Source organism: Podarcis raffonei, chromosome 1 (assembly GCF_027172205.1).
Source record: "Podarcis raffonei isolate rPodRaf1 chromosome 1, rPodRaf1.pri, whole genome shotgun sequence".
NCBI classification, from domain to species: Eukaryota; Metazoa; Chordata; class Lepidosauria; order Squamata; family Lacertidae; genus Podarcis; species Podarcis raffonei.
Window position 1 is genome coordinate 98,493,721 of NC_070602.1, and position 13,370 is coordinate 98,507,090.

The window sequence follows — 13,370 nt, forward strand, 5'->3', positions numbered from 1 at the left end:
TGTCTTTCTGCAGCCTCCACTGACATGTTTCTCATTGTTCCAGAAAGTTCTCCATCCCCCCAGAACAGCTTTCCAGGATACTAAAGTAGTAAGGAATAATTTATGGAAATCATCTCCTTCTCCTCCACCTCTACCTCCACCTCCTCTGCATACTCTAATCACACCAAAATATATTTATAAGTTTGTTGATCTCTAGCAAAGGAACCTAACAGCAGAATCCTATACATGTCACTTCAAAGTCAGCCCCTAGGTAATTTTAGACTCTGGAATGAATGGTCTTCTTGCATCCCTCCTTTAGAAGTCAACATGTATTATTTCAGTTGCACAGCACACAACATTTCTTTCTCTCCTCCCTCCCACCATTACCAGATTTTATATGACTTATTTTATGCTGCTCTCTGATGGTCTTTGCAGGGGGCTGGACTGTGGGGCAAAGATCCTAACTGCATCACTCACTACGGAGCTATACTAGATTACAATCTAGGTAAATATGTATATGATTAGAGCCTAAATGACCAAATTATACAATAAAGTGTTTGCTATGTATCATGCCTATATAATTTGCAAGGATTTCAAGCTGTTTATTGAGATTTGTTAAAATACCAGTTTAGTTTAATTGTATTCTTTTTCTTGCAGAGATTTCAATTGACATCTCCTTTGCACAAACATCCATGGTTCAAAGATACTAACAACAGTGAGGTAAGATACTAACCACAGTGCAATTCATCACTTCCATCTTCACAATCTTTTTGACCATCACATACCCAGGTATTCAAAATACACCTCCCACTTGGACAACTAAAATAATTTTCTTCACATGTATGCTTGTTTCGAACTGCAAATAAAATAAAAGAAGCCATTTGTTTCTGGTAGTCATGGAATTTTGGATGAAATATACATAGAAAAGATAATCTGGGTTCGATCCACTAAATAGAAGGGCTCCTTCCATTCATGGAAGGGGTTTTGATCCAGCAAAGGCTCCCACAGGAGAAAGGGAAGAGGCAATATTTGCCCATTTTCTCTTCCCCATGCAGCCATGCCACCTTCTGCATTCTTTTGCACAGTTCCTCAGCTGTCCAGACCAGTTTCTCAGGGCACTGAAGGAATCACCAACATTGCCACTTCCTCCTATATGCAGGAGTGCTCCATATACAGGTTTGTTAAAGAGAAACTCAACATACAATAAAGAAACAATGCCACTCATGAATAATTCTTTATCATGAATAAATATAGAAATTGTTTTTATTTCCATGATTACCTGGGCATTTAAGTTCATCTGTATAATCTCCACAGTCATTAGATCCATCACACATCCATTCTGGTAGTATACAAAGTGATGTAAAATTACAGCTAATAAATCCTGAAGATTTGACTCCAAGTTTATAGAAGTGAGCACAGTCTGTGCTATCTGAGGTACATAAAACGGAATGGGCACACATTAGAATATATTCTTTTCAGTGTGGATCTCATCACTGTGATTTCTTTGACAGTGGTTGCTTAATTTAGCTCCCACAATCACAGCATTCCCTGTTACCAATTGAATTACATCACACAAATTAATTAAACTTACAGTTATATATTGGTGTAGTATAAGAAACAAATAGTTACAAATGAAAAATTAACTAAATTCCTTACTGCAGTTTTTCTCATCAGAAGCATCCAAACAGTCCACAATCTGATTGCATTGCGCTGATTTTGCAATGCAAGTTCCATCTGCACAGTGAAATTCTGTTGAAGTACATCCTGAAACTACAGGGTGAAGTGTTTGGTGGGTGGGTGGGGAGGAAGAAAGAAAGATATAAACATAATTTGCAAGGTTTGGGATATTTAAGTTTAAAGCTGCTACTAAATTAATTACAGTGGTACCTCAGGTTAAGTACTTATTTTGTTCCGGAGGTCCATACTTAACCTGAAGCACCACTTTAGCTAATAGGGCCTCCTGCTGCTGCCGTGCCACCGGAGCACGATTTCTGTTATCACCCTAAAGCAAAGTTCTTAACCCGAGGTAATATTTCTGGGTTAACGGAGTCTGTAACCTGAAGTGTATGTAACCTGAAGCGTATGTAACCCAAGGTACCACTGTACAATGCTTAAATGTGTGTTGTTTAAAAGTAACAATTCACACAGGGCCGTCTTAAGCATATCCGGCGCCATGGTGCAAAAATCCCTCCGGCGCCCCCCCCCCCATTTCCCAGAGTTGTTGACCTTTTCCCAAGCCTCTGCGGGGATCGCTCTCCTCCCACAGGGGCTTGGCAAGGAAGCTGCACGCCCGCCAGCCATATGATTGATGGGGCGCAGCTGGCGGGCATGCAGGAGGGAAAGGGGAGGCCGCCGGCAAAGCCGCACAGCTCCCCCACTTGCTGGGGCGCCTCTGAGAGGTCGGCACCCTGGCGCAACGCACCAGTAAATCTAATGGGAAAGACAGCTCTGAAGTCACACACATCATGACTATGGCCCAGAAAAGCACATTTTAGGGTTGGCCTGTTCAAGATGCAAGCAAATACCCCTATGGCATTTTATATACCCCTTGCTTCTTCATCCCATAGTCCGTTATTTTCCCGGGCGAAAGATCCCTGCATTGTAGGGGGTTGGACAAGATGACCTTCATAGCCCCTTCTACCTCTACAATTCTATGATCCTATTATTCTAATTGCAGCCATTTCCTGCATGTTTAAGGAAGATGCTGTGCATTATTAAGTCTCTACCTCCAAGTCTGAAAAGAAAAGCAGTGATATTGATCAGCTTGAGCTGAGAGAAGCTGAAAAGGGACTTTAAAACTGCACACACATATTTTTGTAAAATAATGTGTATCCAATTGTGCTAATCTCGGCCCTACTTGGCCTAAATACCCAGTACTTATGGTAGGTTTAGCAGAGCACCCATGGTGGATTAAGATAGATGGCATTATGTCTGCCATTTTTATATAAACTGCTTGCGACTTTTCTGCAATTTTGTGCTGCTTTCTGTGAGACTAATTGAGACCGTGGCATCATGGCAAGAGTCTCAGCAAACAATTGTAAAGCAAAAAACAAAGGGGAAAGCATAACACATTTTTTGCAAGCCAGCACTGGAGTGTTGCCAAAGTGCCCTGCCTGAAGAATCGCTGATGAAGCAGTGGTCCCAGTTACTCTCTTCCCCATCCAACTATAACCAATTGATTTGATATGCTTTAAATATTATCATATGCAAGTTGCCTTACGTTACTTTCTTTTTACATATTTCACCTCACAGAATAAGTTTTACCGTATTTTTCGCTCTATAAGATGCACCAGACCAGTTTTTGGAGGAGGAAAACAATCAAAAAATTATTCTGAATCTCAGAAGACAGAACAGCAAGAGGGATCACTGCGCAGTGAAAGCAGCAATCCCTCTTGCTGTTCTGGCTTTTGGGATAGCTGCGCAGCCTGCATTCGCTGCATAAGACGCACACACATTTCCCCTTACTTTTTAGGAGGGAAAAAGTGAGTCTTATAGAGCAAAAAATACGGTATTTTCTGTACGTTCTACAAACCTATCATTTCACAATGCCATTGCACTTTGTGCACTAAAAAAAGAAAAAAAGGTGATTTGCCACAGTTACAGTCTTGAGTCTGCTTTTTCATTGGTTAAGCCAGACAAAAATTAAATTAAGTAAGATAGAATTATAGGATAGAAATAAGGTAAGTGTCTGAGAACAAAGTAGAACTACAGTAGACACATCAGAAATTGAACTGACAATATTCACAATTTTGAAAGTACTGTTCACTGGGGTGGAGATTCAGGGATATCTGAAATCAGTCTCACACAACATTGGTAAACAGTGCACAATGTAGTAGCATTGGGTTTGCACTCTGAACTGCTCGATTTTCACCTACAGAGGCCTATTTTGCACACCTAGGACTGCTGCTGAAAGTGAAAAATGCCTGCAGACGCTTATTTCTACATACCAGCTATTCGACAAAATATGTTGACTGAAATATTTGACTGGAATTGGGGGTGGGGTGGTGGTGTTGAATTATAATTCTGGAGTTCAGATATGACTTTTATTGGTAGTCAGTGAAAATAAATATTTGGTCATTGGTTTGAGGCACTCACAGATTCTTGAAATTTAATAAATACTAGAATTCATAAACATTATACTGCAAGAAAAGAAACAAACAAAAAAAATACCTTCACAGCCTATTTCGTCAGACCCATCACCACAGTCATTTTTGCCATCGCACACTTGATCAGTTGTAATACAGCGACGGTTAGAACAGGATTTAAAGCCTCTTCGACAGCTTCTATTTTCTGGTAAATTAAAATACAAAGACTATTATTTTATTTACATAACCTTCCTATTAACATGGCTAGATGAGAGTAAGTTTTGGAATTTGGAGCAGAGTAAATAAACTATGAATCAGCTTATATGGCTAGTCAGAAACATTACATGGAAACAAGATATGGCAATGTAAACCAATGAGATAAAAAAATCTTACCACAATAAAATAACTTCTCATCAGACTTGTCTTTACAATGGGAGATGCCATCGCAGGACAGCTGGTAATCAATGCATTCTCCATTTCCGCATTCAAATTCAGAGTAAAAGTTGCATGAGGAGTTTTTAGCTGAAAGAATGAACAACAGAAAAGCAAGCATGAGTTTGTTTGTTTGTTTGTTTGTTTGTTTATTTAAAGTATGAATAATCTGCCCTTTGCCCAAAGTTCCCAGAGTGGAAATATACACAGTCTAAGCTAAAGAAAAAAGAAAAGAAAGAAGATCAAAACAAGTGTTAAAACAAAATACAGAAGTTCAAAGTAATGGTGCAACAGCCAATGGCAATTCTGTAACTAACGAAATGTATATTACATAAATGTTGTGTATTTCAGACTGCAAATATTTCACTTCAGAGTGCCCTGGACCCAAGCCATGGAGAAATAGAAGCCACGCTGCTATGAAAACACACACACACACACACACCGGTATATATATATATTTGTAATTTCCAACTTCATGATGTTCTGAAACCCTGAATCATTTCATTTTCTATTCAATAAAGAATGACTAGTTTTGGAATAATAGAATCATAGAATTGTAGAGTTGGGAGGGGCCGACTCTTCAACTAAATAGTTGGACTAGCAGGAGCCACAGCAAGGAGTCTCCTCTCTCTCTCTCCCCTATGTGCCCACCAATCAGTTCTGGGAGGATCGGAAGAAGGGGAAGGAGAGGGGAGATGGGCCTGCCTGGCCAACTTAAAATGCTTGAATTGATGGAATAATCAGCTTAGCAATATGTTGAATTCCACCCTTTGATGCCAGCCATAAAAACCACATTTGTGCCAACCACAGATTACTACTATCTGCTACTGTTTCCATACTGTCAATTAACAAGACCTGAACTGAAAGCAATGAATTTGGACCAGAACAGAAGACTAAATTGGTGGTAACTTAGTATACCAAAACAATAAAAATGTGCTCTTGCCTTCATTTCTCCACACATGAAAAATTTTAAGCATACTTGGAAAAGATGTAATACAGTGGTACCTCGGGTTACATATGCTTCAGGTTACAGACTCCGCTAACCTGGAAGAGTTACCTCGAGTTGAGAATTTTGCCCCAGGATGGGAACAGAAATCGTGTGCCGGCAGCGTAGCAGCAGCAAGAAGCCCCATTAGCGAAAGCACACCTCTAGTTAAGAACAGCTTCAGGTTAAGAACGGACCTCCGGAATGAATTAAGTTAGCAACTAGAGGTACCACTGTATTACAATGTAGTGTATCCGTTACCTAACAACCAGTGGTAAGATCTATACTAAAGCTGTCTGAGTTAAACAGCTTAATGCCTTTGGAAAGTCAAAATACATGTTGCCAAATTAATTCCAGTTTCGAACTTACTCAGCTGTGTGAGGGGCTCTCAGTGATATGTTGATGGTTTGTTAGTAGTGGTTCCAAGTCTATACTGAAATAAGCTGTTAATAAGAAATACTAATGTTTTAATTACATTAACTTGGAACCATTGCAAATCAGGTGCCTGTCCATACAAGATCAATTGATCTCTACAGGATATGAGTTTCACAGCTATTCTAAGATTGTGGTACACGGCAGCTGTGCTACAGCTTTAATTAACATGCTTTTTATCACTGTAAATCATCTGTAGGAGCCACTTGATCTCAATTATAATGCCAAACAGGAGCACCAATGCAACAAGGACTGCATATCTATAGTACAGTCATTTTAATTTATTGAAGAAAATCTGCTTTAGATCAACTCTACATGCACAATTCCAAAGTTTGAAACATTTTAATTCCAGCAGTCACCTATGCTCTTTAAATAGCCTCTTGATGTGAAGTATTCAAATAAATCATATGCATTATTAAATACAACTAATTAACCAAATATGGAAATATAAAAATTGATGTAAATTTAATTGATGTTTACAGTTGCAAGCAGCACTTAAAGACTCTTGGAAAATGTCAAAATTTTCATTGGAGAAAGGTGCAAAAAGTCCTAAAATTTAGAGAATGGTAAAGGCAGAACGCTTACATTTCTCAGCTAACTTTCTGGATGTTTCAAAATACTGCTTCACATTTCTAGCTGGTGGTTTTAGATCACTCTCTTTATGAGAGTAATGGGTATGTGGAGAGTTCAAAGGATGTGAGGAGTAGTTCCACTATTTGCCACCAGTCAAATCTCTTGGACATTTGTGCAGTTGATATGCACAAATAACAATTAGTATTGTTATTGTTGTTATTGATTTGATTTGATTTATAACCAACATTTTACCCTAAAGTTTTACACTGAGTCATACATTCTGCAGACAGATAGGTTAAGACAGAAGATAAAGGGTGCAGTGAAAAAGTTTAGGTACTCCTCCCATGGTTATGTGTAATTGTAAGGCATACATAATTCTTGGAACGCACAAGGGCAAATTCAAGCACTTACGTATATATAAAAGAAATGCTTCAAAAGCTTTCATCAATATATTTTCCAGACAATTTAGCAGATACAAGCAAAATACTGCTGGATCTAGATATGCTGTAGGATTTTAATCTAACTAAATTTTACTGTGAAATTACCCTGTCAGAACCTGCTTCACCTGATTGCAGTTCAAAATTCCACATCTATGGCTTTCACGCCTTCTTTTGTTCCTGGTGCCGTTCCAGTGGCGGGGCTAAGCAGCCATGGTGGGCTCCATTTGTCCTCCATCCCTTGCCCCGCCCCTGGGGTGCAGAACACACACACACACGCCCCAGGCAGCGTGGAGACAAGCTCCATTGCCAATTGCTGCTATTATCAATTAATATTACTTACGCACACATCTGTTGTCATCTGTAAGTATTCGTTCACCCCTACATGAACAATTAACACGGCCATCGGGGGTCAGAAGACATAAGTCATGACAGCCCCCATTCATCTGGGCACAAGGGGATAATTCACCTAAAAAAGAGAGAAAGAGAGACACTATAATATAAAACCATAAAAAAGAAGTAATCTAATATTGACATTGGAACTACTTGCTTTATTGTTCAGAAACGCTTGATGATAATAGTAACAATAATAATAATTTTATTATCTATGCCCTGCCCATCTGGCTGGGTTTCCCCAGCCACTCAATCTTGACTGATTTATGTCTAACAAAATTATGGGACGCCTAAGGAAACACAAATTAATTTTAAGCTTTGCTCTTAGTACATAGAGGGAAAAATGGAAAATAGGAAGCTGCAAGGTGCTTCATCTGTGACTGTATTTTGATACCTTCAAAACTCCATATATAAATAAAAATATTGCAGTTATAAAAAAGGATTTTCCTTGCATAGCCGAACCTTGTGCCCTTCTCTTTTCCCTGAGGGTTGTCTCAATGCTCCAGAGAAAATTTGGGGACAGCATTGTGTGCTAAGTCCCATTATGCTAGCAGGAATCCTTGTGCTGGCTTCTGCTAGTGCACATTTCTGCAATTAGTTTTCCCTAATACAATACATTTATATGCACACTTTACACTAATAATAGGCATTTTATATGCATTTTGAGATGAAGAACTGTACTGCAAAAATTTGAGAAGTGTGTGTCTCAAAAAAAGCTGTGGTTCAGATCGTGTACTGTTTTAGGAAGTGCAAATTATGTAGATTTGCATTAAAATGAGAATGAAGCAGAATTTGTCCCACATTCCTAGGTGGTGGTGAGGGTAGCACTGATGGGAGTGCCGCTGCCAATCCAACACAAACCTCAATTTAGGAGTTGCCCTGCCCCAGGCCAGTCCAGGTAAACAGCAGTGATGTGGGGAGGGGGGGACTCCACACACACAGTTAATGGAGCAGTCTAATGAGCAGGCCAATAGTAACTATATTAGAAGAATTAGGTACGTTGAATTGGGTGGCATTAGTTCCTTCATGAAGTATGTGTCTAACCCCATTATTATAACACTGTGATGGTGTGTGATATGGATGTGCAAACTTGCCAATTTCTGTTTATCCCAGTTTCTCATTTTTCCACTCTTAAGTTCAGTTTTCCACATTTCCACATCATGTTGTGAATTAATTTAAAGAAAGGTCTTCATGACAATTCATGAGCATTTTAGTGTGACTTTCTCCAAAGCTTTGCATGCAATTTTACATTTTGCATGTGATTTCTCCTAAAATTGTGCATTTATATATGCAATTTTCACTAATGTGAGCATTGTTCGGCACACTTTAGTATACAACTCTTTATACTTTGCTGGACTACTGCATTGCAAAATTCAGAGAAGTTCAGATTTTGACAGATAGCTGTGCTTCAGTTAGCATACTGTTTTGGAAAATATAAATTGTAAATGCATATAAATGCAAATTGAATTAAACGTCTCCCCATCCCTAGTGCATGATGCCATAAATGCCTAGTACTACACTGCCTTAGGGAGTAATTTAGGCTATGGGACATTCACCCCAAAGAAGTTTGAAATGGATCTGTATCAGACACTGAGTTCCAAAGACCTTCCTGCAAATTCCAATCCATATCAAGATGCATTGTGCATTAGTCTATGAATTAACCATGCTGGGCAAGTCTGATTATGGTTATAACTTTCCAGGTGTTTGCACAAGGCTTGAAGAGAATTCTTCATCTTTCTTTATCCAAAGGAACACTGCAAACCCATCATCTTCTGAAGATTAGCACTTGTCAACAAATGCTTTAGTTAAGCTTGCAGCCCCTTTGGTATGTAACTTTCCTGTCATATAAAAGGTTACTATATAACTAAATAAGGAATTACAGTATGATAAACTACAAAAATAACCTTTTAACTTATTTTTTTTAAAAAAAATAACTATCTACCAATAAATAAATATTAATGGTGTGTTTGGTAACTTACAGCTGTTAGTGTCATTAGCAACAGCTATGATGCCCATTGGTTGATGTGGTATGTCAGATCTAAGAATTTTTGTATCTCCACCTGTATATTTATTGGATCGCAGAATAGCTCTTCTCACCCAGTCGGTCCAGAAGATCCAGTCATCATAAACGGCCAGACTGAGAAAGGTGCCAGGTCCAGATTTGACAATCACCTGGTTAGAAAAGGAAATAGGCACCAATTGAATGTATATTTATACTCCTGCTGTTTGTCTATTTCATTTCTTCCACAGGATGTTATCTTTGTTTCAATCAATATCGGAGATTGGCAAGACAGATTGTTTCAACAAATGGCAAAAAGTTATTTCCAAAGATATCTGGCAAGGGAAAAACCATAACATATAAAGTATTGATAGATGTGAAAGAGAGAGAAGGTTTCTCTCTGCTGGATACGAGATTATATTACGAAGCAGATTGTATGTGCTGGTTGAAGGAATGGTTGTTATTGAAGAAATCACATCTTTTAGATTTGGAAGGTCATGATAATATTTTAATAACATGGAAGGATTAGTGTAAAAACCTGCAGTTTCAAAATATATATGGGATATACACGGGAATAGATATATAAAAGAATATGTTGAGTTAATATGGAGTATGCAGGAAGATGATAAGAAATTTTAAAAACCACAGAAAGAGGAGGAAGGGAGTCGGAGTTTGAAATGTTAAAATTATGACTGAATAATTGTTGTTATATATATCAATTATTTAATAAAAGTAATTGGGATGCTATGTATCAGTTCTTGGCATGCTGGCATCATTTGTGTCATTGGCATACACAATAGTTCAGAATATAGTTGCATTTCTATAGCAATGTAGTTGCATTTGGATAATTAAAAGTCACACATTATTTTTCCCACATCAATAAGGATTAAAGGGCACTGAATGGAGAAGGCAATATTATTGTAAATTATTTTTCTTCAGTTATACAGAAAGTATCAGCATATTTCTAGAAATCAGCATTATGATCTTACTCACATTTCTGAGTGATCCATCATATTCACACCTTTCTATTTTCCCCAAGCTGCCATCGGAAAAGTACAATTTCTCTGCACTGTGATCAATCGCAAGTCCGTTTGGTGTCAGGAGGTCAGTGCTAATAACAACTTGTGCATTTTTGCCATACAATGTAGCTCTCATGATGCTTGGATGCTGCTCATTCCAATTAGTCCAAAACATTAAACTATATGAAAAAAGGTTGAAAGACAGACACAATTTCCTCATCTTAAAATGGACATTTCAGCCACATAAATGGACATATAATGCAGCAGTGGTTCTGCTTTTAAAGCTGATGGAATTATTGAAAACAGGTCCTTGTAATACCATAAAATCACATCTACATCAGCAGCACTTCTTTAGATTAAGGGAATGGTGAAACAACTACTGAAATAGGACAAAAGGTTCCAGGGTTGAGGGCAAATAGTCTAGATGTTTTGGGAGTGGGAGCTTTCCTTGACATCTTTTAAAATATGTAGTCTGAGTGTTAAAAGGTCTCTCCACCCCCCACACGGTCCATCTCTCTGCTCAGTCGCTGTAGGACATGTTTTCCTTAGGAGTTGACATGATGGCAACAACATTGTGTCAAGATGTAAGTGCTGTTGCTGTCAACTCCTGTGAGGTGGGGAAAAAACTTCGGCTGGCACTGAGAGAAAAAGAAAATGTGCTTAACTCTTGGGCTACCTTTTAAAACATCAAGCTAAGTGACACTCCACCCAAATATTTTGGCTAACCCCACCACCAAAAGCTGAAAGGCAACCTAGACACACACGCACACACACAAATCCCCACATTAGGATGGTGAAGTGCCACACTAGAAAGTGCCACTTCTGTTCAGGGATTCTAACAATCCAATCTCAGGGTTGAGATGCAATGGATATTCATCCAAGATTGACTTGAAAACAAATGTCTGGAGAAGAGGACTTTAAAAGAGAGATTTCAAGAAGCCTGGAAACAGTCACATCTCCAACTTGGAAGAAGAGCAGTGCAATAGAAAGCATTATGGCACTCCTTTCCCCTATAGCTACCAGTCCCTCAAGAACCCTTCTCTTTATTTTCCTACAATTAGGAGGTGGCAGTAGCAGTGAAGACATATTATTTTTTCTTCTTTCCACTCATTTGTCTTGAAGTGCTCCCTGGTGCATAACTCTGGCCTCAGCACATTAGGCAGATAGGTGGGTCTTGAGACTACAGGCCACAATGCCTGTATGGAGATTCCAAGAGCCAAACTCAACTGCTCTGCCAGTTCTGATGCAGTCTCCAATGTGTTGGGATACAAGAAGAGGAATTGGAGAGAAACACTTCCTACTACCACCACCATACTGTTTTACATGTCAGTAAAGGAAATAGGGGATACTTTAGGAGCCAACAGGAAGGTGGGGTGTCATTTGACAAGTCCTTCAGACGTGGGGAATAAAAGACTCGAAACCTGCATAGGCAACATATACAAACAAATGATTGCCCTTGCCCCATACAACTTGAATCTTTTTACAAGCATCAAAAATTAAGCAAAAAGATAAAGAACACTATCTAATACCAAAAGGAATTTGTAGAAATCAAGACATTTTGGGCAAAATCCATTAAAAACATTAAGGTGCACTTACTCTTTGGTAGTCCCACAGACTATGGTTGATTGGAATTATCTCATATTAGAAACACATACATACAACACTGTTTGTTTCCTAATGCAACCAAGAGGAACCTAACTTGACAATGTAAAGTTTGTCATACAGTAACAAATATGACTATAGCACTTACTTTTGGCATTCATCAAGAGCTAATACATGTGGATGATCATCTTCAGACATAGTTATGACTGCTTCTCTGTTGAAAGCACCTTTCCGTCTCTGATCAACTGTGTGTCTTGTGATAGAAGACGTAGTAGAGCTGGTCCAATACAAAGTATCCCATGTTCTATGATATGCAAGACCCTCCACAGAACCGACATCTGATAGAGAAAACATATTTTATATTTAAATCAAGTGAGCACGTTCCAAAATAGAATTGTGTAAAACTGTCATTGTCACACATGCAAAAAAATGTAATTACCACACAAAAATAAGCTACCTGTGCAATGCTAATGGACGCATGAATGTTTTAATAATTATTCTGGAAAATAATGGTTGAATAAGACTTGAATATGATTGAACATGATCGAATATGCCTGTTAAATAACAGTTTGAATTAACAGCAGTGGATAAATGCAACAATTGGAATGTGAGTTGGGGGGGTGAGTTATCTTGAATCAAGAATAAAGGGTGATAGCCACCTAAGGCATATGCAGAGTTTTCAAAGGTTCTACTTGGGGTGCGACTAATGTTGAATATCATCAAACTACTGGATACTGCAAAGCTTCCATACATACACAGAATGCTTCCAACATATGTTGCCTGGCAGCTGGAGAAACGTTCCCAACATACACAGCAATCAGAGTGGTTTGTACATGTAGCAGGGGGACATAAATGCAGTTTATAAATAGTGGTTTGTAAATGTAGTAAGGGTTGGTTTGTGTGGGTTTGTAGAACTATCAGGGAAAGTAAGTAAATAAAACGACCCCTTCAGAAGTCATAGGATAATGGGGACTGCTGCAAGTCCTTTTATTTCAACTTGAATGTAGCCTATTGGATATAGCCATTAAAGATGGATATGAAACCATTAGCAACTGTCGTACACTAATTATTTGCCAACAAACTCATGATAAATATTTTTCATTGTCATCTGAAGTGTCAAATAATATTTTGATAACATGAAAATCAATGCCATACACTGATTTTCTCAATCTGTAATAATGCATAGGATTTATATATCTATCAATATAATATTTTCAGCCCTGACAGACTAAATCAGGGTAGGGAACCTTTTTAGGCTAGTGGGCCAGATCACTATCTCTCCACCCCACACTTTAGTGCCTAAATTAAAGCACTGATGGCATTCAATACAGAGAGCACCAATTATATTTATTTCATCTCATTCATGAAGCAATGGGTTTATGAGTTTATGAGTTTCAAATGAAGTGAACACTAATACAATATGATATTAATATA

At 38.3% G+C, this 13,370-nt stretch overlaps 1 protein-coding gene across 7 annotated transcripts in view; it reads right to left on the reverse strand.

Annotated features, from left to right (window-relative positions):
- LRP1B (LDL receptor related protein 1B) overlaps positions 1-13,370 on the reverse strand; it is a 748,913-nt gene that overhangs the window by 85,992 nt on the left and 649,551 nt on the right. For all 7 annotated transcript variants that reach the window (XM_053405851.1, XM_053405869.1, XM_053405860.1 and 4 more), the window contains 9 exons: positions 12,085-12,274; positions 10,309-10,513; positions 9,296-9,488; positions 7,267-7,392; positions 4,458-4,586; positions 4,150-4,269; positions 1,636-1,749; positions 1,259-1,408; positions 713-835 (listed from right to left, as the gene is read on the reverse strand). In XM_053405851.1, coding sequence (XP_053261826.1) covers positions 713-835; positions 1,259-1,408; positions 1,636-1,749; positions 4,150-4,269; positions 4,458-4,586; positions 7,267-7,392; positions 9,296-9,488; positions 10,309-10,513; positions 12,085-12,274 — 1,350 coding nt within the window. The remainder of the gene's footprint in view (positions 1-712; positions 836-1,258; positions 1,409-1,635; positions 1,750-4,149; positions 4,270-4,457; positions 4,587-7,266; positions 7,393-9,295; positions 9,489-10,308; positions 10,514-12,084; positions 12,275-13,370) is intronic.